Source organism: Melanerpes formicivorus, unplaced genomic scaffold, assembly GCF_026170545.1.
Source record: "Melanerpes formicivorus ecotype bairdi unplaced genomic scaffold, bMelFor1.0.p_v2 SCAF_23, whole genome shotgun sequence".
NCBI classification, from domain to species: Eukaryota; Metazoa; Chordata; class Aves; order Piciformes; family Picidae; genus Melanerpes; species Melanerpes formicivorus.
The window spans coordinates 11,349,779-11,373,526 of record NW_027142375.1 but is presented as its reverse complement, the minus strand read 5'-3'; the positions used below and the strand labels follow the sequence as shown (position 1 = coordinate 11,373,526).

Below are 23,748 nucleotides of genomic sequence, written 5' to 3'. Positions count from 1 at the left end.
ATGCTATGGGTCAATATGCAGAATGATTTAAAGTTACAGAGATGTATTGCTCATTAAAGTAATCCTAGTGTTTAAGCAAACAACACTGATGGCTAGTATTATTATTTTCACTCAGCATCATCTCCCTTAGCCTTATAGTTTTGGCTCAAACTTTCCTTGACTTCCTATCTTACAAAAACTAACACAAGAGGAAGTATGATCATTTGAATACCACACACGATGTTAAATGTTTTCAGCGGGTACAGTTACTCATATACAAAGGGATTATCAGAATAAGATACAAGATTTTAATGCTTAGCTGAATAAAAACCCTCAGGGTAGAAAGAAATGATAAATTAAAAGTACAGCTTAATGAGACGTGAAAGAAACTTTACTCTGAAACAGGTCTAATTGCCTATTGATGTGAAGATGTTTGATTCAAGTGACACTGTTGAACCTCTGGCATATGACTGTTGCAGCAGAAAAAGTTGAAATGGAAAGGAGAAAATTAAATTACCCATGGCATTGTCTTCCCATATTCCATGGCAGAATTAGCCCATAGATTAGTAAATGGTAATGCATGCAACAAAAAATATGCTGTTTCACTTTATGTAAACATCTGCTTTCATCATGCAAAATGCCTACAAAATGTTGACAATATTTTTTTCTAGTAGCATAGTTTTACATTAGCTCAGTTACAGAAACTGTTAAACCAAAATCCATGATTTTGCAAGTAGAAGATATTCTAAAATTCTCAAAAGATTTCCAGCATAAATATTTCAAAGCCCAACAAAGCTAATTGTTTTTCTAAAAACTAAACTACACAGGCTTATTCCTTGCTGTGGTTCCTTGTTCTTTTGATGATGGAAGAGAAAAGACCGGTTTTTGGAGGAGGTCCCATCAACATGGGGGCTTGATTCTTGTGAGTAATTTTTATCTGGGGAAAGAAAGAAGAAAAACAGTTATCTCTTGAGCTAGTTCAATTCCAAGTATTTGAGATGCCTGAATTATCTTGACATGAAATTTCCAAACCTTCTCAGTTTAATCAATGATGAACAGAAAATACCTCTGTTTTTTATGCATGATGTTACACATGTAAAACATATAACATGTAAAACAACCTACGTGTGATCCTTGTTTCCACCAATACTTTAAATTACACACATAATTCATACTAACAATATGCAACAAAATACATGCCAATATCTAATCTTTCTTTTGAGGTATGGGGTTCATTACTTGCTGTTGAATATCTTATGTATCTACAAGATGAGTAAGAATTTCAAAGCTAGAAAGGACATACATGCTGTCAGACCAAGCTGCTGCCTATTATTAAGATGTCAGCTATGTCTTTGTATGCTTTATTTATACAGCTAATCAAGCTGTACTTCTCTTTTAACACAAGACACCGCTTACTTTCAAAATAGCCATAAGGAAGAGAAGTCAAAAGTTAATACACAAAAAAAGGTCAAAACAGATGAACCAGCATTCTAATTTGTTAATTAGTTGTTAATAGAATAGAATCATGGAATCAATAAGGTTGGAAGACACCTCAAAGATAGACTCAAATATTGAAAAGACTGCTTAAAACACTTTGTAAGACTCCTCTAAAGCCACCCGTTTTGATTTCTTTGATATAAAACTAGGAATCACCTTAAATGAGACAACCTTAAAGTAGATTATATCTGCAATTTTCTCTAATTCAAGTCTAAATTAGAGAAGACATTTTATGAATGTATGCTATGCTCAAAGCTAATTGAAAGCAATTATCAAAGTGGCATTTTGTCTGTGACTTTAAGATACATTGTAAGATAATAAATGATTCTCATTATGTAATAAAAAGGTCACATCTTGCCTTTGGGCTAGTGACGCTAAGAGTTTTTCAAAAGCAATCCGAGACATTTTCTTTAGTGAACTACGACTAATACAAGAACCATCACTTATTAAATATCAGTTGTCATCTGCATAGTACCCACATCTGAGATGGGTATTTCTTTCAGAAAGAAACACCACCTCATTAAAAACTGGAAAAATATATCTCTTGAAGTGCATACCTGACATTTTCAAGTTAAAATGAATATCCTTCACTTGTCATTCACTAATAGTAATGAAACAAAAAATGTATGTCACGTGCAGAGGCTCATTAAAATATAGATCAGGACATTTCTTGGCCTAGAAATTTACTTTACAATATAAGAAGACAGAAACATAAAAATCCCAACAGAATGAGTGGGTTGGTTTAACTCCATTAAAGCTTTTACCGTACTCTCCAAGTGCTCATTTCCATGCCACCTTAGTTCATGAGTATCAAATTTCATACACGACCTCTTTTTGTCAACATTGTTCATTAGTATCAAATTTAGCATATGGGATGGAGGAGAGGGGCTTGCAACCTAGACTAAATTTACATGGATAATAACTCTTGCTTTCGAAAACTGGCATCAACTTATTTTCTCACAAGAAATTATGCTTCAGGCACTGCTGTGGAAGCCAGCTCTCTAGTTGGGGTAAACTGGTGATATTCCATTCATAGTATCATAGTATCATTCAGGGTTGGAAGGGACCACAAGGATCATCTAGTTCCACCCCCCCTGCCATGGGCAGGGACACCCCACACTAGATCAGGATGGCCAGAGCCTTGTCCAGCCTGGTCTTAAACACCTCCAGGGACAGGGCCTCAACCACCTCCCTGGACAACCCATTCCAGGGCTTGGCCACTCTCATGGTGAAGAACCTCCTCCTCACATCACATTGATGTCACTTTACACCAGCTATTGATCTGGTCCTGGAAAATTGACTAGAGGATTTTTATAACTTTCACATAGAATTATTTCAGTTGGAAAAGACCTTTAAGACCCTCAAGTCCAATCATTATTTAACTCTACCAAGTCTGGTACTAATCCATGCTTCTTAGCTCCTGTCTCTTCATCTTTTAAACGCCTCCAGGGAGGAGGATTCAACCACCTTCCTGGGGAGCCTAACCCAGTGTTTGATGAACCTTTCAGTGAAGAAGTTGCTTCTAATATCCAACATGCTTTGTAAGACCTATTTTAAGGTTCAGAAACAGTGATGACATCAATCTGATCCGGAGAATCAATCGACAAAGTAATCTGCAGCTGCTATGAGTGAATTTTTCAAGAGTTGTAAGGGTTCATCTTATTGCTAGGTTTAGCCAGGACATAACAGTAGGAATGGTCTCAAGAGTTTACTTTCAGAGATAAATACTAGTAATTCTATCTTAAAGTAAATAAAAGAGCAAAGCTCAAAAGATGGCTTTAGTATGAAGAGGTGAAGTAATCCTCAGACCCCATACAGATTGCATGTTGGATTGAGGCTGTTTAGTGCTGCTGAGGATGAATGCAATTACATATTGAGAAAATGTTTATCATTGTTAATGCTCTTTTTTGGCTTAAGCCATCTGTTTCAGAGACCATGACTTCAGTATGTTGTATCCTATCAGCTGAGATCAGCTACGATGCCTGAACATTATTAACCTCTCATGATCAAGTGGATGGACTCCTATATGCATTTTTCTAAGCCATATTTTCAACTGTTACAAATTGGAATGACTCCAGCAATTTCAAATAAAGTTTAAATTCAGAAAATAAAAATTAAGTGGAAACTTGAACAATATTTTCCCACTTATTCAAAGCAATCTGTGTTAACACTGTGCCGGTTAACAGTGATAAACATTGATTCCTTAATTTCTTATTGGGTGATCAAAAGCGTGTTGTTTGTAAGTCAGTCTAGCCTATTGCACTGCCTCGCCTGAAATAAGACAGCTTTGTCTTTCTCAAGACTTCCAGTCACTGCATTTCTGCCCTGGGCTCTCACTTTTGTGAGCACTGCTAATGTGAATTTAGGTGACAAATGACAGTACACACTTTGAGATGTGAACCAGCGCTAACAGTCTCAGAAAGAGAAAAACTGTTGTAAGTCAAAGTAGGACTGAACACTGAAAGTGCTGGGATTGCTTAGCCTGAAGAAGAGGAGACTCAGGGGTGACCTTATCACTCTCTACAACTACCTGAAGGGAGGTTGTAGACAGGCAGATGATGGTCTCTTCTCCCAGGCAGCCAGTACCAGAACAAGAGGACACAGTCTCAGGCTGTGCCAGGGGAGGTTCAGGTTGGATGTTAGGAAGAAGTTCTATACAGAAAGAGTGACTGCCCATTGGAATGGGCTGCCCAAGGAGGTGGTGGAGTCACCATCATTGGAGGTGTTCAGGAGGAGATTTGATGGGGTACTTGGTGCCATGGGTTAGTTGTTTGGGTGGGTTGGATTGGTTGATGGGTTGGACGCGATGATCTTGAAGGTCTCTTCCAACCTGGTTTGGTTTATTCTAAATCAATAAAGGTTACTCTAAATAAAATAAAAATCCCAAACCCTTAAACCCTAACTTAACAAATATTTAAGAACTGATTGCACCCTGACAAACATACTCATACACATTACTATGGAATGATGGAAAATAATTTCTGAGATCACTCACTCAGTTTTATTGAAAACATGTAATAACTTACAGAAACTATGGAGGACATTTGAAACATAAATTAAGGGAGTGCTTGGAGTGCCTGAAGTGCTGCTGGAGGAAAACCCCCAACATTCTGTTTTGGTGTGTTTGACAGAGATTAGCATTTAAAAATAGGCAAAATGAGGAAATAACAAAATTCCATTTAAGGAGAAAGTAAATAGCCACAGGAATTGCTAAGGGATTGTGGATTTTTGGTTTAAGGCTGATACACAACGTATCACGCTAAACTCAAACTGTTGAAGCCAATGGCAAAAATCTCATTCCCTAAGTGAAGTCAAGATTTTATCCTATGAGTTCACGATCACAGAGATTTAAAAGGCTGGTATTCATGGTAAATAGCATTAGCAAAAAAATATATTACAATTGCAATTTCAAACGTCACCTTTCTAGTATTAGAAAGTGTGCCCAACAAGGTATTCATGGGAAAGAACCAGATCTAATTAAAAAAGAGATGGTAATTGCTCCCTATTTGTTGACAGCAAATCTTCTGATAAAAGAGAAGCCTGAGTTTGTGATACTAAAGATATTTATAAATACATAACCCAGACATCTATTTCCTTCAGGAGCAGGTCAGAGTTTCAAATTATCCCTTGAAGCCACATTAATAACATCAAATCACTAAATGAAATGCAGTGAGCATCAACCCTTTTAGTGTGATAAGCATCCTTTTTTTTAGGTCAGTGGGTTTGGCTTTCACGTTCCTTTCCCATAATATGTGCTGCTTACCTTCCTGATTTCACAGAATGCCTAAATATTTATTGTTAACACAGAACATGGTGCTATAAATACACACAACAAATACAATACTAAATGACAAGAGAAAAATGGAAATGGAGATAAACAGATTTGTCTATAAAATTTCAATTCATGTGAAAGAAGGAGCCCTTGTGTTTTAAACACAGAGGGGAAAAAATGACAGAAAAACAGTGTGTATCAAGTCAGATCCATCAGTTCACACATGTTTTTCATGCTATCAGCAGGGTTTGGATGGTGGTAGTTTTGAGGGTATGAGGGTTTTCCCCACAGTCTATATGCCCATATGCTGCTCCCCTTACAGGAAACAGAGGGACACATTTCTGCATCACAAGAGTGCCAGATATTTTTATCTTCCTGCAAGTGATCCAGAGCTGTACTGGTTGTCATGAGATGAGTAAGACCTACAGAATGTAGGTAGTGCTAAACAAACCCTGTGACCTGAACTCTGTGGCATTTTGGTCAAAAATCTCTTCAGATCTAGACTAGTTGTTTTAAATATAGCATTATGCAACCCATCTTTTAGATAAATTTCTTAACAATATTATTGTGCAAAGTGCAATCAAATCTAATCAGTTTGGCATTAATTAAACTCTAATAATATACTGTAGTTTCTCTCCTAAGTAGTGTGATCCGTTTCCCCTTCACACAGGTAGATTGGAAAACGTTATGGTGTCATCATAATTTTTAAACATACTGAGAAAATGACAGAGCTGCAAAATTAAAATAAATGATTAATGGCATTTTTTTCATGTTTTGTACTAATAGGTATCACTGAGGTTTTAAATTAATAGAGCTGTCAAGCTCAGGGTTGTTACAGATCCAGTGCAGAACTAAAATGGAAATTATGTATTCCAGAGACACCTAAAGATGACACTTTGGAATATTTTACATTTTAATTAGTAGGTGCAATTGTTTCCCCCCCCCAGCCCCCCTCACCAAACCACTGCAAATTAATTGGCAATTAGTCACAACTAATTCTTTTCTTAACAATCTGAACTGGAAAGAAAAGTGCATTACATGTATTCGTCTGGGGTGCAGAAAGCACACATGCAGTAAATTGCTTTGTCAATTACAAAAACTACTGTTGTGAAATTAAGAAAAAAATATGCATAGGTCAACAAAACTAATTAACATGCAGTGTACCTGGGAGCACAAAAAGTAAGGCCCAGCTATAAAATCAAGTGTTAGGAACTCTGTAAATCGTTCTGGCCTTGAAACAGAAATGGATGCACATTGTTGCTCAAATGGGGGGAAAAAAATTGCAGCATTTTCGGACAACAACAGAAACTTCTTTTCCCCCCTAGCAACTGACTTCCGTTTATGAGCCACCATATCTAGGACTCAATTCCTCTTTGCTCTAAAGCAGCACATACAAAAGTTTAAATTCTTCCATTATAAATATGAAATAATAAGAAAAATCACAGAATCACAGATTGTATTTGGTTGAAAGATACCTTCAAGATCATCTAATCCAACCTAAATATTATTACATTCATTGACATGGAAAGAAGATACTTTGTTGAAGAGGACAGAGTGCAGAATACAGCTGTGACCTGTGGGGTGTTGGAGCCAATGGATCCACACAAAAGCAGATCTTGTGACTCTTCTTAGTTTTCTCACCCAGCTCAGGCATAGTGTGATTATTAATAAAAAGAAGGGGTTTGTTTGTGGTTTTGTTCTTTGTTTCTGGATCTAACTACAAAAGTAGGACTCCACTAGGACCTCTGTGCTCAGGCTCATCACATCTTTATTGAGTAAAAGAAAAGCTAGAGAAAAAGTCTTATTGACTCAAAGCTTCTTTTTAAGGTGCATTCAAATACAATATTTTCAAATATTATTTCTGTGTTCAATTTTTTTAAACAGCATACTATAAACTTTCCTATCAGTAATTAATTCTAAAAATGACTTCAAGAGGTCTATGAATCTATAGTTCTGGCCATCCATTAGGTGGGCTCCGACTATGGATTTTCATTCCCTGACTGAGGCAATATTCTTGCATCTTCTATAGACATTTCTGTCTTCTGCTTTTAATCTAACATTGCTAGCAGCTTGACACTCTTTCAGATGTGATGCCAAGCAAGTCAGGAATAGATGAAAGAACTGAAACTGCAGTTATTTCTAATTAAGATGGAATATTATTATGGATTTTTTTTTCAAAACAATGCTAATAATTTATGTAGCTAAATTGAAAGATTACTTTTCTGTAAAAAAAATCCTGATAGCTAAAGCTAGAAGTTTATTGAATTAACTTGAGAGTCTTTGAAGTTTCATTACTATTAATGACCTGTTTGGAGATCAGGTGAAACCATAGATATCTTTCATGTTGCTATATTTGTCTGGGAGAGCTCTGATAGAATTTCCTCTTCAGCTAATCAGACAAAATGTTTAACATAACATTAACATTATCATCTTTCCTTCTCCCAAAGACTTTTCTATAAAAAACAGTGGAAACAATATGATTTGATACCCAGATTCTGAATCTTACTGTACCAGAGCAGGATGCCTTCATCACACACCAGCTTGCATGTGTTCAATATACTGAATAATTCTGGATGACAGATTTTTAGATTAAGCCACTCACATTTTAAAATACACACAGAACCATACAGGAATGCATTCCTGGCTCTTGCAGTAGAAGATCATAAAAGGTGTTACAAGAGAAACACTACAATTTCTTTAGAACTAAAGCTGATCCCAGGGGTGAAAACAACAGTTCACAGCTTCTAGGGAATCACTACATTCTCTATAGCATGCTGCAGTATTTTCTCAGAGCCTACATGCCATTTTAGGGGAATGCAGTCTTGATATGCCTAAGTGTCAGCAATCAGCAACTTGTGCTGTTTGTCACCCAAAAAGCAGCAAAGATAAACTTGTTGATCCCTTCCATGGGAGGTAAATTTCTGAGCCTGCATGTGTGGCCTGCATCCCTTACATAACATGGATTTGATGTAGAACTTGTTTTTTCCTTAGTATGCATAATGGAATAGTGGGAGAACTTTGACAGGTCCAACTTGATTTCTTGAAAAATCATTTGCAAATATTCTCATTTGTATTAAAATCTGAAAAGGAAAAAAAAATGCTTCTGAGCTTAAACACTGGCACCTTGGGCCAAGGTTGCTTCAGTATCTGCTGATCGCACAAATTTCTTTTCACTTAGTCTCTAATCGATCAGTTCCTAAAACTAGTGAACTTAGATGGCACTGAAGTTTCTGAGATGACCATATCCACATAAAAAGTGTTATTTCAGATTTGTGAAGGACAGTTGGAGGGAGAGACAGCAGCCCCATTTATTTTGAAGACGATAGCTTTCTGGCTGGAACACTGAGGCACAGTTGCTGTGTCTAACCAATATAGAGAATCTGTGCAATACAACAATGTGCAGTGATCTCTGTCCTAGAGCTAGTAAGGGGGTACATCCAAGCACAACAGCAGCTGCTATCCTTAAAACAATATAACTAGGAAAGTAAGTACCTTCCCTCAGCATCCCCATGTGAAAAAACAGCTAGCAAGGGAATATCCCCCCATGCCTCAGTGCACAATGCAGCACTGCCAGCATCTTTATATATGGGCCCCAATTCCTTGTAAAAGCTATGGAAAGAAATTTCCTAAGAGGGGAATAAAAAAACCCCAAACAACCTCTGGTGTGTTTCCTAAGGAACTAAACTCACAGATTTCTTTCCCTGATCATCACACTTTTTTTTTTCAGTTAAAAATTGCTCATTAATCATTTGCATTCAGGTAATTTTGGGAGAAAACTGCAATTCTGTCTCTAGAGAAGACAAAAGCTCATGATTCTTATATTGGTTTCCTCATGTATTCATCTGAGATTTGAGCTCTTGCAACTTCAAATAACTGTCTACATAGCTGGCTGCACATAAGTATTTTGATTTTATGGGTTGCTTTTTTTCAGACTCTAGTTTTGGATGCACATCACTGAAACATGATCCTCGTATCTGCGTGATCAGATACTCTTTGGCTTCCAATGATCCCTGTAAAGAACACATTTAGAAATAAAATCTTGATTTTCATTTGAGAGAAATCTAACATCCACCTTTGTTATTGTCTCAGGAGGAATTCCTACTTACTTTGTAGAGAACTGCAGGAAAAGCTCTAGTGTACTTAGAATTAGTGGGGTGCATGTAGAACACAAGCAGCAATTGCAATAAATACACTGAGCTCCTCAGCGGAAAAAAACAACCCAACATTTGCTAAAAAATGAATAATATCACACAAAATAATACTTCCATATCTAAATCCACAGAACTGCAATGGTATAGACAAACAGTTCATGTATTTTCTTCTCAGAAGAAACAAATATACTCAACAGTAGCGTTTTTTATGTGACACAACGTGTTCTTTTAACAATGGTAGAGCTAAAAAGATGGGTTCTACAGAAAAGTATATGTCATTTCTATCTCCTTTAAAATGGTAATTCAACTGGACAGCAGTAATTATCAGTAATAATTTAGTGTTTCCTCAAGGCAGTAATTGAAATGTAAGACTGTCTCTTTTCCTAGGTTTGTCCTCAATCAGCTCCTGCTAGCATTATCAATCAGATAGCAGGCTTTTGCACTGAGCAAGCAATCAAGACAGAAAAAGCATGTGTTACTGCCAGCATCCTTCCATGAGTTCTCTTCTGTAAGCTGAAAAATTACATGTCTTTTTCTTGAACAAGTAACTGCTGGGTTCAGTACTGTTGCTCTGCGCAGAGACATTGCTGTACAAGAGGTAAAGATAATAACTCTTAATTCCAAAGGGTTTCCTTGGAACAAATGTCATAGAATTCCCACTGTTCTGCCTTAACTGAGTGTGTGTACACACGGTTCTCTTGTCCTTGCATCATCTGAACACTTACCATAGACAATTAGATTCACAGATTGCATTGGGTTGGAAGTGACCCTCAAAGGTCATCTTGTTCAACCCCCCTGTAGTGGGCAGGGACACCTCCAACTAGATCAGCCTGCCCAGGGTCACCTCAGATCTCATACTGAATGTCTCCAGGGACAAGGCCTCAACCACATTCCTAGGCAGCCTGTTCCAGTATTTTACCACTCTCATTGTAAAGAACTTCCTCTTTATGTCTAACCTACCTTGCTCCAGTTTAAAACCATTAGAGAGTTAGAGTTCAGGCACTCTCCCCCCTCTTCAGCTGTACAGTATGGTCCATCTGGCAAACATGAACTATCACAGTCCTCTCCTGTCATCCTGACCCACATAGTATCAGCTACCATGCTTGTTAGCAACTTACTGAAGGTACCCATTTTCACTTTTTTCATTAACTTTTAATTCCACTACTGACATAAAGCTCATGAAAGTGATCCACTAGCCTGTTTCAGAGAACGACTTCCTTGTCACACTACTGTTCTGTCATAGCTACAAGGCTATGACAATTCATCTACTTAAAAATACAGGGGAAAATCTAGGGAAACAAAATTAGTAGTATTTATATTAAAATGTGTTACTGGCTATATCCAACAACAAAGGGCTTAAATCTTCTCCAAATACTTGGTTACCCTTTTTAATTTATTGGAGAGAGATGAAAATGTAGAGTTCTTAGACATGTTTCTTGTTTTGACTGTAAAGAGCTACTCAAAGAATCTCCTCTGAGCAAGCTCCAGTGCTATCCTGTGCTGTCTGGATTTCTGTTTACCTGCCCTCCTCTCATATATGTGGGTACTGAAAAAGAGACTAAGTTCCTTCCTTTCTTCTTCAAACTGTAAGGATTTAAAAAATATTAGTTCTAATGTATAATTAGATCAGCACAGTCAAGACTTCAGGTTTAAATACAACCTCCTTGATATGAACTCTCAAAAGCACAATGGAAAATCTTCCTAAAGTAAAGAAAAAATAAATTAGTTACTTTATAAATGTTAGCATTGGCTTTTCCTCAGCAATGGAGACTATAAATCTGATACATCATAAATAAATGATGACATCGTGTAAAGGGATGCTGGGATTTCACACTTTTGAGTATTTTCCAAACTTCTGAAATAAATGCTTTATTATTGCCTCCTAACCTGTGGGAAAACCCAGCATGATAAATTGAAAATGCAGTGGGTGTTGAACTATATAATAACAGAATCTGAAGATGTTACTAAAATAAATTGAGTAAGTGCTCATCACAGTCATTGTGTTTTAAACCAAAAGATTCTCCACCACTGAAAAAATAGTATGAGGAAATATAAATCAATTAAGATTTTTGACCTTTCTGATTTTTGTTACTCATTCATAAAGTTAATAGGTTTTATTGTAATTTCTTTTCCTGGAGATAATGGTATCCTTACCGTGCAAGGAGTCTGCATCCACGGCTCCCCATCTATCTGCATGGGCAGAGACTTGCTGGTCCTAAAGGGATATATTTCACAGTGTAAGAAAAAGTAACTAGACAAAACTGATAAATGGATTTATTAGAGAGGCATATATGTGATGGCACACACATGCAATCCTGATTTACTCCATAGCTTCTATGCAGTCTCCAGTATGACCCAACATGCTTACAGAAAGTAACCTCGTCACTTAGGTGGTTTAGTTTGATTTTCAGCACACAAAGGAAAAAACACTGCAAACATTCACCACAGCAGAATGCTCTGGAATTTGTGAAATAGGGTGAATTATTCAAGACCTTCAAGAATAAACCTTATTAACTGCAAAGACAAAGGAACCTCTCCTATTTTTGATAATTTAGGCTGACTGCTATAAAGGAAATAAGAAATAAATTTTAGCTCTATCATCACCATTTATTAGAACCATAAAAAAATCTTTTAATGCTTGTGTTTAACTCTGGCCTAGAGCACTCACATAACATGACAACTGTAGTGTATTCAGAGGCTTTAACATCCCATGTTATTAATTTAAATTATTAGTTAAGAGGCACTAATTTTAATATAAAGTTACAGCCAGCGTTCTCTCCCTTGTTTTGGACACCTCATTAAGAAAAAATATTCCAAGCCTGTATTTCTGGCATTATAATAGATGGCATACCAGACTATGAGAAATAAGAGGAAGTAGATACATCTGAAAATGGAAAAATGAGTCAACTGAGCACCTATGCTGGTCAATGGAAATTCTGGCTTGGACACTATTGGAAAATGACTAACAGTTCACAGGATCATTCAATGTCACCTACAGCCATAAGTGGAGAATGGGAAGAATGTTCAATGTGCTCTTACTTCACAGATTTGGAGGGGTTCTGAGTCTTTAGCAATTGTGGTTCTGTTGGTGTGGGATTATAAAAACGATCCTTTGGTATCCAGAAAATATTGGAATGACTCTGTATCACAGTATCACCAAGGTTGGAAGAGACCTCAAAGATCATCAAGTCCAACAGACCTCATGACTAGACCATGGCACCAAGTGCCACATCCAATCCCCTCTTGAACACCTCCAGGGACGGTGACTCCTGTGACCTTATTTCTCTTAATTTTTGAAGTCAGCATTAGCCAGTCCTTGTGGTAATAGGCCAGGCACTTTGGCAAATTCTAATTATATTCTTAAAGTTTCTATTGTTGTTCTTCTGTTTTATGTACATTTTAGGCTTCTGGATTTTATCAAGATTTTGGAAAATTCTTCCTGTGAAATTCTTCACTAAGGAAGAGCTGACCATCTCTCTCTTTTCCAGTCCTAATCTCATCCAAAAGTTAGAAGAATTATTTTCTTCTTGAGCCCTAACCCAAGTTTCCTCTATTGTGATTGTTCCAGTCACTTTGAGCATAGTCAACAATAAACCTCAGCTAAATTGCTGTGCTGCACCATTAGCAGCTTATACATACCCAAACATTTATTAATAGTGACTTGGTAGCATTAAGTAAGTAAAAAATAAATTAAAACCAGAACACTTTGACTTCTACAGATCAAAAAAAGTGCTTTACAAATGCTAATTACATACTACTATTCCCTGGAGAAGTATGCATTTTAAATGGATTGAAATATGGCAAAGTGCGGTGGTTTTAGGCTATGCCTTTAAAATTTAGTTACAGATTTCGAGCAGAAAAGTAGGAAAATATAAATAAATCACTATTGGGTAAAAAAAGGAAAACAAAAGATTATTCCAAACAAATTCATTGGATAAATATCTAGAATAAGATGGGCTGTACCTAAACAATTCTTGCTGCTTCTTTCCTGATCTCTGCTGTTTTGCTTTGCTCAGGAGAGATTAACCTGCTTGTTGGCTGGCCTTGGATGAGCTGTTTAGTTAAGCCTAACCCACTGCTCTCTCTCTCCACTCCTTTTCTCTCTTGGGACATGGGAGTAGGGGGGGAGGCAGTGGAAAGGCTTCCCTGGTCCCTGACCAAGGGGGTTTTCGTGATGTTTGCTAATTGTAAATATCTGTATAATATTGTAAATACTGTATATTTTGTACATATTCATTGCATTCCATTGTAGAGTGTAGTTCTTGCTTGTAAATACAGCTTCGTTTGCTTCTAACTGAGTTGGTCTGGCCAGGTTAATGCTGGGAGGAAACTTCAACCCACCACAGAAAGTAATGTTAGATAGCTTTTTGCTCAAAACTGCACAGAGTGTAGTAATAACCAAACCCAAGGTGTTCATGCCCTACTCCTTCTCCAACTGCTTGACATACTTATTCATGGGATGAAATGACAGTTGAATACAACATGTGAAGACTGCATGTAAACACTCTTCTTCTCTATTTTTGACATATTTAAAGAAACAAAAGTGTATGGACATAGAATATGGATGGAATAAATAGCATTATTTTTTTATGTGAAATATTTCACAAGAAACAAGTACAATAATTTATGGCTATTAAACTACCAAAGAAGGTGAACTGATGATATATAAAATACACTGTTTCACTACAGCAGCACAGTTCAAATTAAAGCTGCCAGTACCTGATGACAACAGATGAGCACTGGGCAAGCCGTCTTCCAGCACTTTTCAGACCCGTGTATATCTGTCCCATCTCCATGGCTCCCTCAAGGCCAACCACTTCCATAAGCTGGTCACTTAGATCTGCAAATTTGAAGAAAACACATTTTGTCTGGACAGGATTTTGGTAGTGGGCATCCATAGAATGTTTTCAGAGAACCTGATGACAATAAACGATGTGGCAGAAATGATGATTCCTAAGAAGCTGCAGCTTTAAGATTGGACACATCTGGGCCTGTTTTCACACCATTCTAAAATAGCCTGACCAAGCTCACTCTAAACTACAAAAACAACCTCCATGCTTTATCTTAATGCATTACAACGGAACAAATAATCTTATTTTATGAGAAAATGGGAGGGGCTCCTTCATTTTGGTTACAGTCATAGAATGAAATGTTTGCAGCTTAGAAATTTTTGCTGACCACTGTTTTAACAGACAGGTAAAGTCTGGTGAAGGAAGTCAGTGCTCCAGACCCTGTTGCATCCTCTTCTACACAATCCGTTCCAGATGATGCGTACAATTGTGCAGCCTTTGTGCATGCATTATTACAGTCTTTAATTATAAGGCCACATATTGGTTTTTGCATTGGATCTTTGGATTCAATACAAAAAGGGCACAAACCCCCTTAATATCAGTAACTACTCATCCTGAACTTTGTGGTACTTGTCTGCATCCTGTTTTGTAGTTTTGTTTAACATTGCTTTTTGACCATGTAACATTTTGGCATTAAACTTCCAAAAGCATTTAAATGAATAATGTCTCTGGTAAAATAAGTATTGGTTTCCTTGACTTCAATGAGCAAGAATTTCGAATACAAACAGAGATATAACCAGAAACCTAAACAGTCATATAGGTTGTTTGAGGAACAACCAAGTAAGGTAATGAAATATTATTCAGACTCATCTAGGGTGTTTTGTATGCAATGTTTGATGTGCTCCTGTTGAAATACATGTTGCCAAGACCAGATGGACAAGAAAAGAATTGCTTTTTTTGCAAGCTGTATATTAGGTGTGTTTTATAGAATGGCTATTAACATCCATGTTTGCAAAAGGTACTTTATTTGGTGGAGCACATCAATGAGCTATAACGCCTATCATCACACTGAAAAAAAAAACCAAGGAAAGAAGGGCACATTAGTTATATATTTTAAACTCTTCAACCTTTAACAAAGGAAGAATTTAATGCTAATTATCATATCTGTGAGACTAGCCCAAAGTTTCAAAGGGAGATTTTTCAGTTCCACTTCTTTGGGCTTTGAATGAAGGTAATTAACTTAAAGAAGTACTATGATAGAGGTGAGGAAAAGTATTAAAAGCAAATAGGATTTATGGCCTGGATTATTCCGCTTCCAACTAGAAAATATGATACTGTCCAAAGCCTTCATTTTAATTCTTACACTTTCTTAATATTATTTCCCATTATAATTTTCTCATCACAGTGAAATCAGTTCCATATGTTATCAATGAAGCAAAAATAAACTCTAATCTTTCCTATTAAGGAAAAAATGATAAAATGGACAAAAGATTACAATATGATTCATTTTAACTATATAATTTTCGAATTTAAATCGCTGCAATACACTCAAACCAAATTTTGCCTGTTTGACTTTCTGCTGAATTGTTTTTCTCTTGAAATATTTTCCCTCTAAGTTACTAACTTTTAAACTGAAGTCAGATTTAAAGACATGCTGCTTTTCTTGGTAGTCATAGGGATTTTAAATGGGAAAGTCCCACTCATGTGGAAAAGCTATTATATCCTAAAAGCATGCCGAACTTCATAGATGTTTCTGGCCAAAGAAAACATCCAACTCCTATTCACTTGGTTATTAGAAAACTATTATTTTTTAAACAGGAGAATAATTAAGAACAGATTTTTATTGCTGACAGCTCATGCAACATATGCAAGATTCAGAATAGTGACATTTGCAGTGATATAAATTTGATGCATCATTTTTCAATAGCTGTGAGTTAGTGCCAGTAACAGCAGGTAACTAAGAGCCAAATCCTGCCCTTTAGTCTACACCACATACATCCAAAAAATGGGGTATGTTAAACACTGGAAGATAAAATTGAACAATATTCTTGTCGACTGAAAAAGTGAAGCCTTTTCAAAAACTTCACATTTGCAGTGGCACATTCCCAAAGTGGGGTTATTTTAGGCCAAATAAGAGTATTTTTAGAATCAAGCTTAAGTCAGACACAACTTTCCTTCAGAAGTAGTAAAAACTAAAGCAAATATAACATGCAATTATCAACTTTGAGTTAGTGCACGCTCCTGCCTTGCTGACTGGATGCTTTTGCATAGTCATATCCATTTCAATAAATGCTTGAGCTATATTGACTTTGACAAGAGCTAAGAGTGAGCAAAATGGTAAAAGGGAGCGTGCATACTTTAGTCTGGTTCTTCAAAGATGTTACCTTGCTGTAGGTGCGCTAGTTGAATCCAAAGGGTCAAGACAGCAATGAATAGTTTACATTTGTTCTTAAAAGTCCCCACCAAAGACTCTGAAAGAGACTAAGCTCTACTTAAAAAAAATCAAGTCTTCTATTAAATGAAAAGATAAGAAAGGGGAAGTCATTCTTTGTTCTGGTGGAAGGTTATCACCAAGTTCTTACAACCAAAAAAAAAATAATATCTGTGTAGGCCTCCGTATTGCTCAACATACATCTTTAAATAACCTCACAATGGAAGTAGACAGTAAGTTACTGAGAACTGGATAAAGACAAAAGACAATTATAGAAGTTTAAGAATTTTACATTACTGAATAATAGGGCCTATCATGAAGGTAGAAAATTCAACAGATGTAACTCAGCACCCATGAAGGAAAACAGAGCTAACTACATATAGAAGAGCTAACTTACAGACATGTGTAATGTTATGGGCATATATATTTATGTAGGTTTGAGTTAGAACAGAGCTAATTCTGTTCAGTGATTTTACTTCTCAGCTCAGTCTCTCCTCAGTAACCACACTTTCTGAAGTTAACGGCATGTTTTTGCAGACAGTGTCTGCTTCTAGAAGTGATAACTCTTAGTGTTTATATTTCATAACAAGGACTGGTGTGCAGAAAGGCTCTTGCTTATACTTACTCCTATAAAAACAGAAGTCTGCCAAATCTTGTCTACTACACTGGGGTGTTGCAATGCAAGATGTTGCACCTTTGGGAGGAGCAGACAGCACAGATAAATCATAGAATGGTCCAGGTTGAAAGAGACTTCCAAAAGTCATCTAGTCCAACCCTCTCTGCAGCAAGCAGGTACATTCTCAACTAGATGAGGTTGTCCAGAGCCCTGCTGAGCATCACCTTGAATATCTCCAGGGATGGGGCCCCAGCCACCTCCCTGGACAATCTGTTCCAGTGTTCCACTACTCTCATGGTGAAGAACTTGCTCCTAACATCCAATCTAAATCTACTTTTCTCTAGTTTGAAGCCACTGGCCCTCATCCTATCACTACAGGCCTTTGTAAACAATCTCTCTCCATCCTCCTTGTAGTCTCCCTTCAGATACTGGAAAGTTGTTACTAGGTCTCCCCAGAGCCTTCTCCAGGCTGAACAACCCCAATTCCCTCAGTCTGTCTTCATAGCAGAGATGTTACAACCCCCTGATCCTCTTCGTGGCCCTTTTCTGGACTTGATCCATCGGGTCCATATCCTTCCTCTGTTGAGGGCTTCAGAGGTGGATGCAGTACTGCAGGTGAGGTTTCACTAGAGCAAAGTGGCAGAATCACTTCACTTGATCTGCTGTCCATGCTTCTTTTGATGCAGCCCAAGATGCCATTGGCCTTCTGATCTGCACTGTCTGCTCATGTCCAGCTTCTCATCCATCAGCACACCCAAGTCCTTTTCCACAGAGCTGCTTTCTATCAGCTCATTCCTTAGCCTGTATTGATGAGGATTGTTCCAGCCCAAATGACCCTAAACTGACCAGGGATGTAGTTCATTCCATATATGTCATATTCAGCAAAATGCTGAGAGGTCATGAGAATCAAGCTCTCTTCTTCTAAGGCTGGTGTCTGAGGCAGATTCTGACCATTCTGCTTTTGATCCCAAACAATCTGTATGTTCCTGAAGCCAGTTCCAGAATCCAGTTCCCAAACCCAGTTCCCATCTGCTGAGTGCAGTCTGAGAATTTCTCAGTGCCTGCGCACAGCATCAGCGGTGACACTGACACAGCTGCCCTGGAGGGGGGTTGTGTTTGATATTGGTTTGCTATATATTTACATACAATTCATTTTTTTTGTTATAGTTTTCATTATTGTCATCATTCCTTTTCACTTCCTCTTTGGAAGCATCTGTTATTTGTCTAGAGGGCTTGCCCAGCACTAATCCTTGACAATATTACATCTGAAAATAAAGATGAGGGTGTGTGTCTGTGTGTGTATGACAATGCACATTCATTCTGATCACCTACAATTAATAGTCATTGTGGAATTTACACTATGGAATTACTGAAGTTACTTCTGTGAAAATATTACCTCAAGGTGGTCAAATGTCATAAAATATGATAATTGGTGCATCCACACAGCATGGAGTTTTCAGTGCCAGTCCTCTCAGCAGTACATAGGAAGATACAAAATAACTAGAAATGACTGAGCAACAAACGGAGCGGCTCCTGTATAGGAAAAATCAGACTAAGACCCTTCAGTAAGTAAAGAGATGAGAAAAATAGTGTCATGAAGTAGGTGAAGACAGTACTGCAATTTAGTATTCCTCAAAATGCAATAACTAAGGAGTTTCATAGCACTTCCAGAATATGCAGGAAATCCTTTTTGCCTATGATGCGTACTAGACTTTGCAATTCGCTAAAGCAGTAATTGACACACATTTGGTAGGGTATCTTAATGGACTAATCAGTGTAAGTCTGCTTACTTATGCTTTATTTCTTATCAGATACTGAGCTACACAAAGTTGTAGGTTGAGTTAGTATCACTGTTCATGCTGTCATCTTACACATATCATAAATTGTAGACCAGAATAAAGAATGCTGCTGTGCAATAAACATAATTTATCATTTCAAAAGCTCATAATGTGGACTTCTCCATGATACATATCCCAACTGTGTGACACCCAATTCAGAAAGTCACTCCTTTTCAATCCTCCAATTATATTTTAAACTTACACACTAGTGTCTGCAGCTTTGTATGTCTCTACAAACTATATAACAAAAGTATGTATCTCTTTCTAGGCATGTTGTATTTCTTCTAGGTTCTGATGAGCAGGAAAGACTATTCCAAAGAGAAAATAATCAATTGGTGACTGTACTGATAAAATTCTCCAATAAATACATCACCAGTTCTAGAAGTTTTAGGAAACTAAAGGCTAGATTTTCAAAAGGAATTCAGCAGCTAACAGCGAACAACAACAACTACCAGATACTGAGCAAGTTTTCAATCTAGCCAGGACATTCGACTGCCTAAATGGGTGCTGAAGTCTCATAGGTAAGCTATCATGGAAAGCATCTCGGTATTAGTGCATTAGGAAAGTGTTTTTTTGACTGGTGCCTTGGGGTTCTTGAGTCTGTTTGTTCTGCTTTGAGCTCTGTGAAAGAGCTGAAGGCTCTCACTTGTTTTCTATGTGAATGAGCCATTAGAGTGTGTGGGAATGTTTTCACAGCACCATGCCTCTCCTGCCCTCTTCCACAAACCAAAGTACTTCACGTGTCTCCTCATATTAGCCCTGTCAGTAAACAAAGCCAACTCTCCCGGGAGAGCGCTGCTGTCAGCAGATGGTGACTAGCATGCAGAGGGGCATCTGACCCCTTGCACTCATTCCTGATGGGGAGATAAAGTCGCTAGGGAGATGACTGGCCATTTCTTCCCATCAGGCAGCAGAAGAAAGAGAAGTCCAAACAGAAACTTGCATAAGTGGCACACAAAACACTATGTGAATATAAGCCCTTTATCTCACCTCCCTAAGGCATGAAGAAACACACTTGGAGACTTGAAAGTTCCTTAGTGAGGAGTTTACATTATCCATTAGCTCAGCATTAGCTGAATGCTTCAATATTCAAAGTGAACACAAGAGAAAAACACATTTGGAATTCATCTATGACGATAAAGCAAGGAAAGTAAAATGGGATAGGGGGTGGGAAGAAGTGTGGTGTGATTAGAAATACTGATTTACATAGAGAACTTTCCCTCTGTAATGGAACCGATTTTGATATCCAATTTATCCTCGCAATATATAAATATTGCTGTCCTGGTGAGAGATTGAATGTCTGTATTATAACTTGGGGTTACTGCACTCACTCAGACACATTTGCATAAGAACACTGTTGGTCAGTGGTAAATCTATCTCTGGCAGCAGTTTGTCTTCAACGAGAAGGGGCTCCATGGCTTACTAAATGTAATCAAACCTTACTAATCATCACAGTGGAAATTTTTTTGGTTCCAGTTAAAAAAAATGGAGAAGAATTTGAAAACTGGTATGGTGCCAGAGTGTCCTTGAAAAACTCCTGAACTCAATGCTCTGCACCACGTGAATGCTTCAGTATCTTCTTAGAACATGGCATGCATTAAATCTATAGTTATCTATTATGCAGGAATGTGGGGTCCCTTCCATATGCAGGAATCGAGACTGCTGTTTTACAAAACGCTAAACAACTGTTTAATGTCACAGTATTCTCATTTTGAGTGAACAGGTTTTTCTAGATTCCTGGTTACAAGAAATCAGTAAATCAAGAGCAGTCTGTACATCCTGCTTTTTGTTATGTTTTGCCCTAGAGAAGCTACCTGAAGTAATGTATGGATCAACATTTATCATTGCTTGTATCAGAGCTGTTCCTGGAGGCCCAGATGAGGTCAAGGCTCTGTTTTGTTACTGATTCACAGACATATAATGAAAGACAGGTTTGGTCTACAGAATTCATAAAATAGTCAAATAAAACAAAGCATTGAGTAAAAATAATATTATGTCCATTTTACAAAGTCAAGATTGTACACAGCCAAGCTTAAATCCTGCAAAAGGTTTGTTCTCACATTCAGCTGGACATACTGGGTAAAGACCCAAAAGAGCCGCAATGTTACTTCTACCACATAAGCACATGAGTTTGCAGAACTGACCCAGCTAAGATCACACATTTGTGGCAGAGACAGGAAATAAATCATCAAGTCCTGAATTTCAACCTTCTGCTTTTAAAAGTCTATTCTCTCTCTTAATATTGACTTCAAGGAGATATATCAAGTCCTGCATCTGAAGTATTTGACCTAGTTTTGAGTATTTTGCATTGCTGACTTTGCTTGTAAACATCACAAATCTCAGGTGGCTCCACACATCTATTCCATGCCAGTACTGATTCTCAACTCTTTCCTCTTGTCTTCGTATTTTTTTGCCTCTGGTTTTAAAACAAACCAAACTAGGCCTCCCTCTTAGAGTGAAGAAAGGAAGATGTATTACTGCTATAATTTTCACCCTGGTGAGATACTCAGATATGGTGATAATAAATTAGGCAGATATTTATATGTATATATATAAACAAACAAAAATACACACCCATTTGATACCTGCATGGACACACATACATATGATATATGCCCATATTTATGCATTTGTGAGAAATTCAATATATTTTTACTCCACCATCTGAACTGATGATGCACTAAATAGCTTTAATGGGTTAAGGATGCATAGGTGCTATTTTTTGACACTTAAAATGAATATAATCAATAAAATCCTGTCTCTCTGGAGCCCAGATTTCCCCTACTATCTTGCGTCTTGCACCAGTCTAGCACAGAGATTCCATCCTTGGAATCTTTTAACAGATCCATTACACAGTAGTAGGCCGAGCTGTAATTTTTCTGTGCATATAATCATCTCCTGACTCTCATTAATCATTGAATGACAAGTGTCTCAAAAAAAAAAAGGGGGGGTGGGGGGTGGGGCAAACAAGGAAGAATCAGTCCTTATAATTAAATATTTTATGGAACATCTCATGTGCACAGAAGGCCTTTGTACAACTTTTCCTTAAGTGAACTTGATGGGTTTTTTTTCCAGCTTACCAGAGGGAAGGAGAGTTCTTCATATAAACTTTTTTGATTAATCATAAAAGAAGAGAAAGAAAAAGAATTAAAAAACCCAACCCACAACAACAGACAACTCACCCCCAGAGAATTCAAATTAAATGTTCTTCCACCCCAAAAATTACTCCCAAATACCCACGGTCAGATGTTCGACATCTGAAACAAGAGGTTTCACCTTCCAGTTTGGGAGGTCATTATGGATAAGGTAATTACGGTAAAGCTTGGCAGAAAAAAAAAATAAAATAAAGGTATTATTTTAAGATTTATTCTTTTAACAGTTTGAGGTACAACTGCATTGAACACGCTGCGGCACCAAAAAGCCTCCCATTATTGTAATCGCTATTCTTTTAACAGTTATTTGTTGAGAAGGATTTCACTGTGTTACTCTCATACCCCCTTCATCTGACAGAACAAAAGCCGTTCTATGAAAGGAGTCTAAACTTGGACAAACTGTAAGAAAAAAAAAAAAAATAATGAAGAAGAAGGAAAAAAAAAAAAAAGGCAAAGTTCCTCTCTGTTTTTATCAAATTTGATTGCTGCAGCTGTTCCCAGTTTCTCTATTTTAAAAATAGCCTTATTCAGTGCCTTGCTGGCTAAAGGCCAGAGTACCATTAGAACATGCTGTACGGAAAACCTCTATTCAGTTACAGATACAGAAATATATTTAAGATCAGTGGGGGTCATCTGCAGCAAACACTCGTATGGGGGAAAATGGAATTTTAATGTGCTTGGACTGCTCGCCACTTTTAACAGATATTTAAGAACTTCAAACCGGATATCTTTCTATTTGTATTGGTGCTATCATATTACTGAACATCAGGTACAATACAATATGAGCAAGTCAAGATCATTTCAACTAACAAAAATAGACCTAATTCTCAAATTACTCCTTAGTAGTTCTGGCATTCCCTTTAAATGGCTCCTAGTGATATTGGATATTTGATTAGCGTGTAAAAATGCCACAGCCTAGAAAAGAAAAATACAGTAATATTGATGGAAATGTAGAAATCTGATCAATGAAAACCAGCTTTGATTTGTACATTTCTAAGAGAGCTAGTACTAACAGGGGATAAACATTCCCTTCCTGCAGGGCAGCAAGCTAATAATGACATTATCCCTACACCTCTCCACCAAAGAGTTTTTAGTTACCCACTAGGAAACAAAAAAATCTTCATTCCATTTACATGAGTATTAAAACTCCTTTTGATTAAGGTGGTAGTGATTTTGGTCCAGAAAACCCCCAAAGACGATCATTCTTCTGTCTCTTAGTGAGAACTAATTCCATTTACTTCCTCTGCCATGTGAGTACTCCAAATAACAGCATACAGAATGGGTACTAGTTTGAACAACAGCAATTTTTAGTTAATAATCTAACCCCAGGAAAGTATTCTGAAAATCAGTGAGATGTGTCATAGATCACATTAAGGCATTTGTGATGGTCTAGAATGCCTGCATTAAAGTACTCAAGGTTATGTATTCCTACTGCCACTGAAGGAGGAGTCTTCAGCAGGGCATTAATATGGTCTGTATGATCTTGCTGAGACTCCACGTTCTTAGGGGTTGGTTGACCTTC

At 37.3% G+C, this 23,748-nt stretch overlaps 1 protein-coding gene across 10 annotated transcripts in view; it reads right to left on the bottom strand.

The window, feature by feature from the left end:
* Positions 1–791: 791 nt before the first annotated feature.
* The window catches only part of DGKB (diacylglycerol kinase beta), a 488,212-nt gene continuing 465,255 nt past the window's right edge, over positions 792–23,748 (bottom strand). For all 10 annotated transcript variants that reach the window (XM_068152503.1, XM_068152502.1, XM_068152504.1 and 7 more), the window contains 3 exons: positions 14,119–14,239; positions 11,554–11,614; positions 792–916 (listed from right to left, as the gene is read on the bottom strand). In XM_068152503.1, the coding sequence (XP_068008604.1) occupies positions 809–916; positions 11,554–11,614; positions 14,119–14,239 (290 nt within the window). In that variant the 3' untranslated portion in view covers positions 792–808. The remainder of the gene's footprint in view (positions 917–11,553; positions 11,615–14,118; positions 14,240–23,748) is intronic.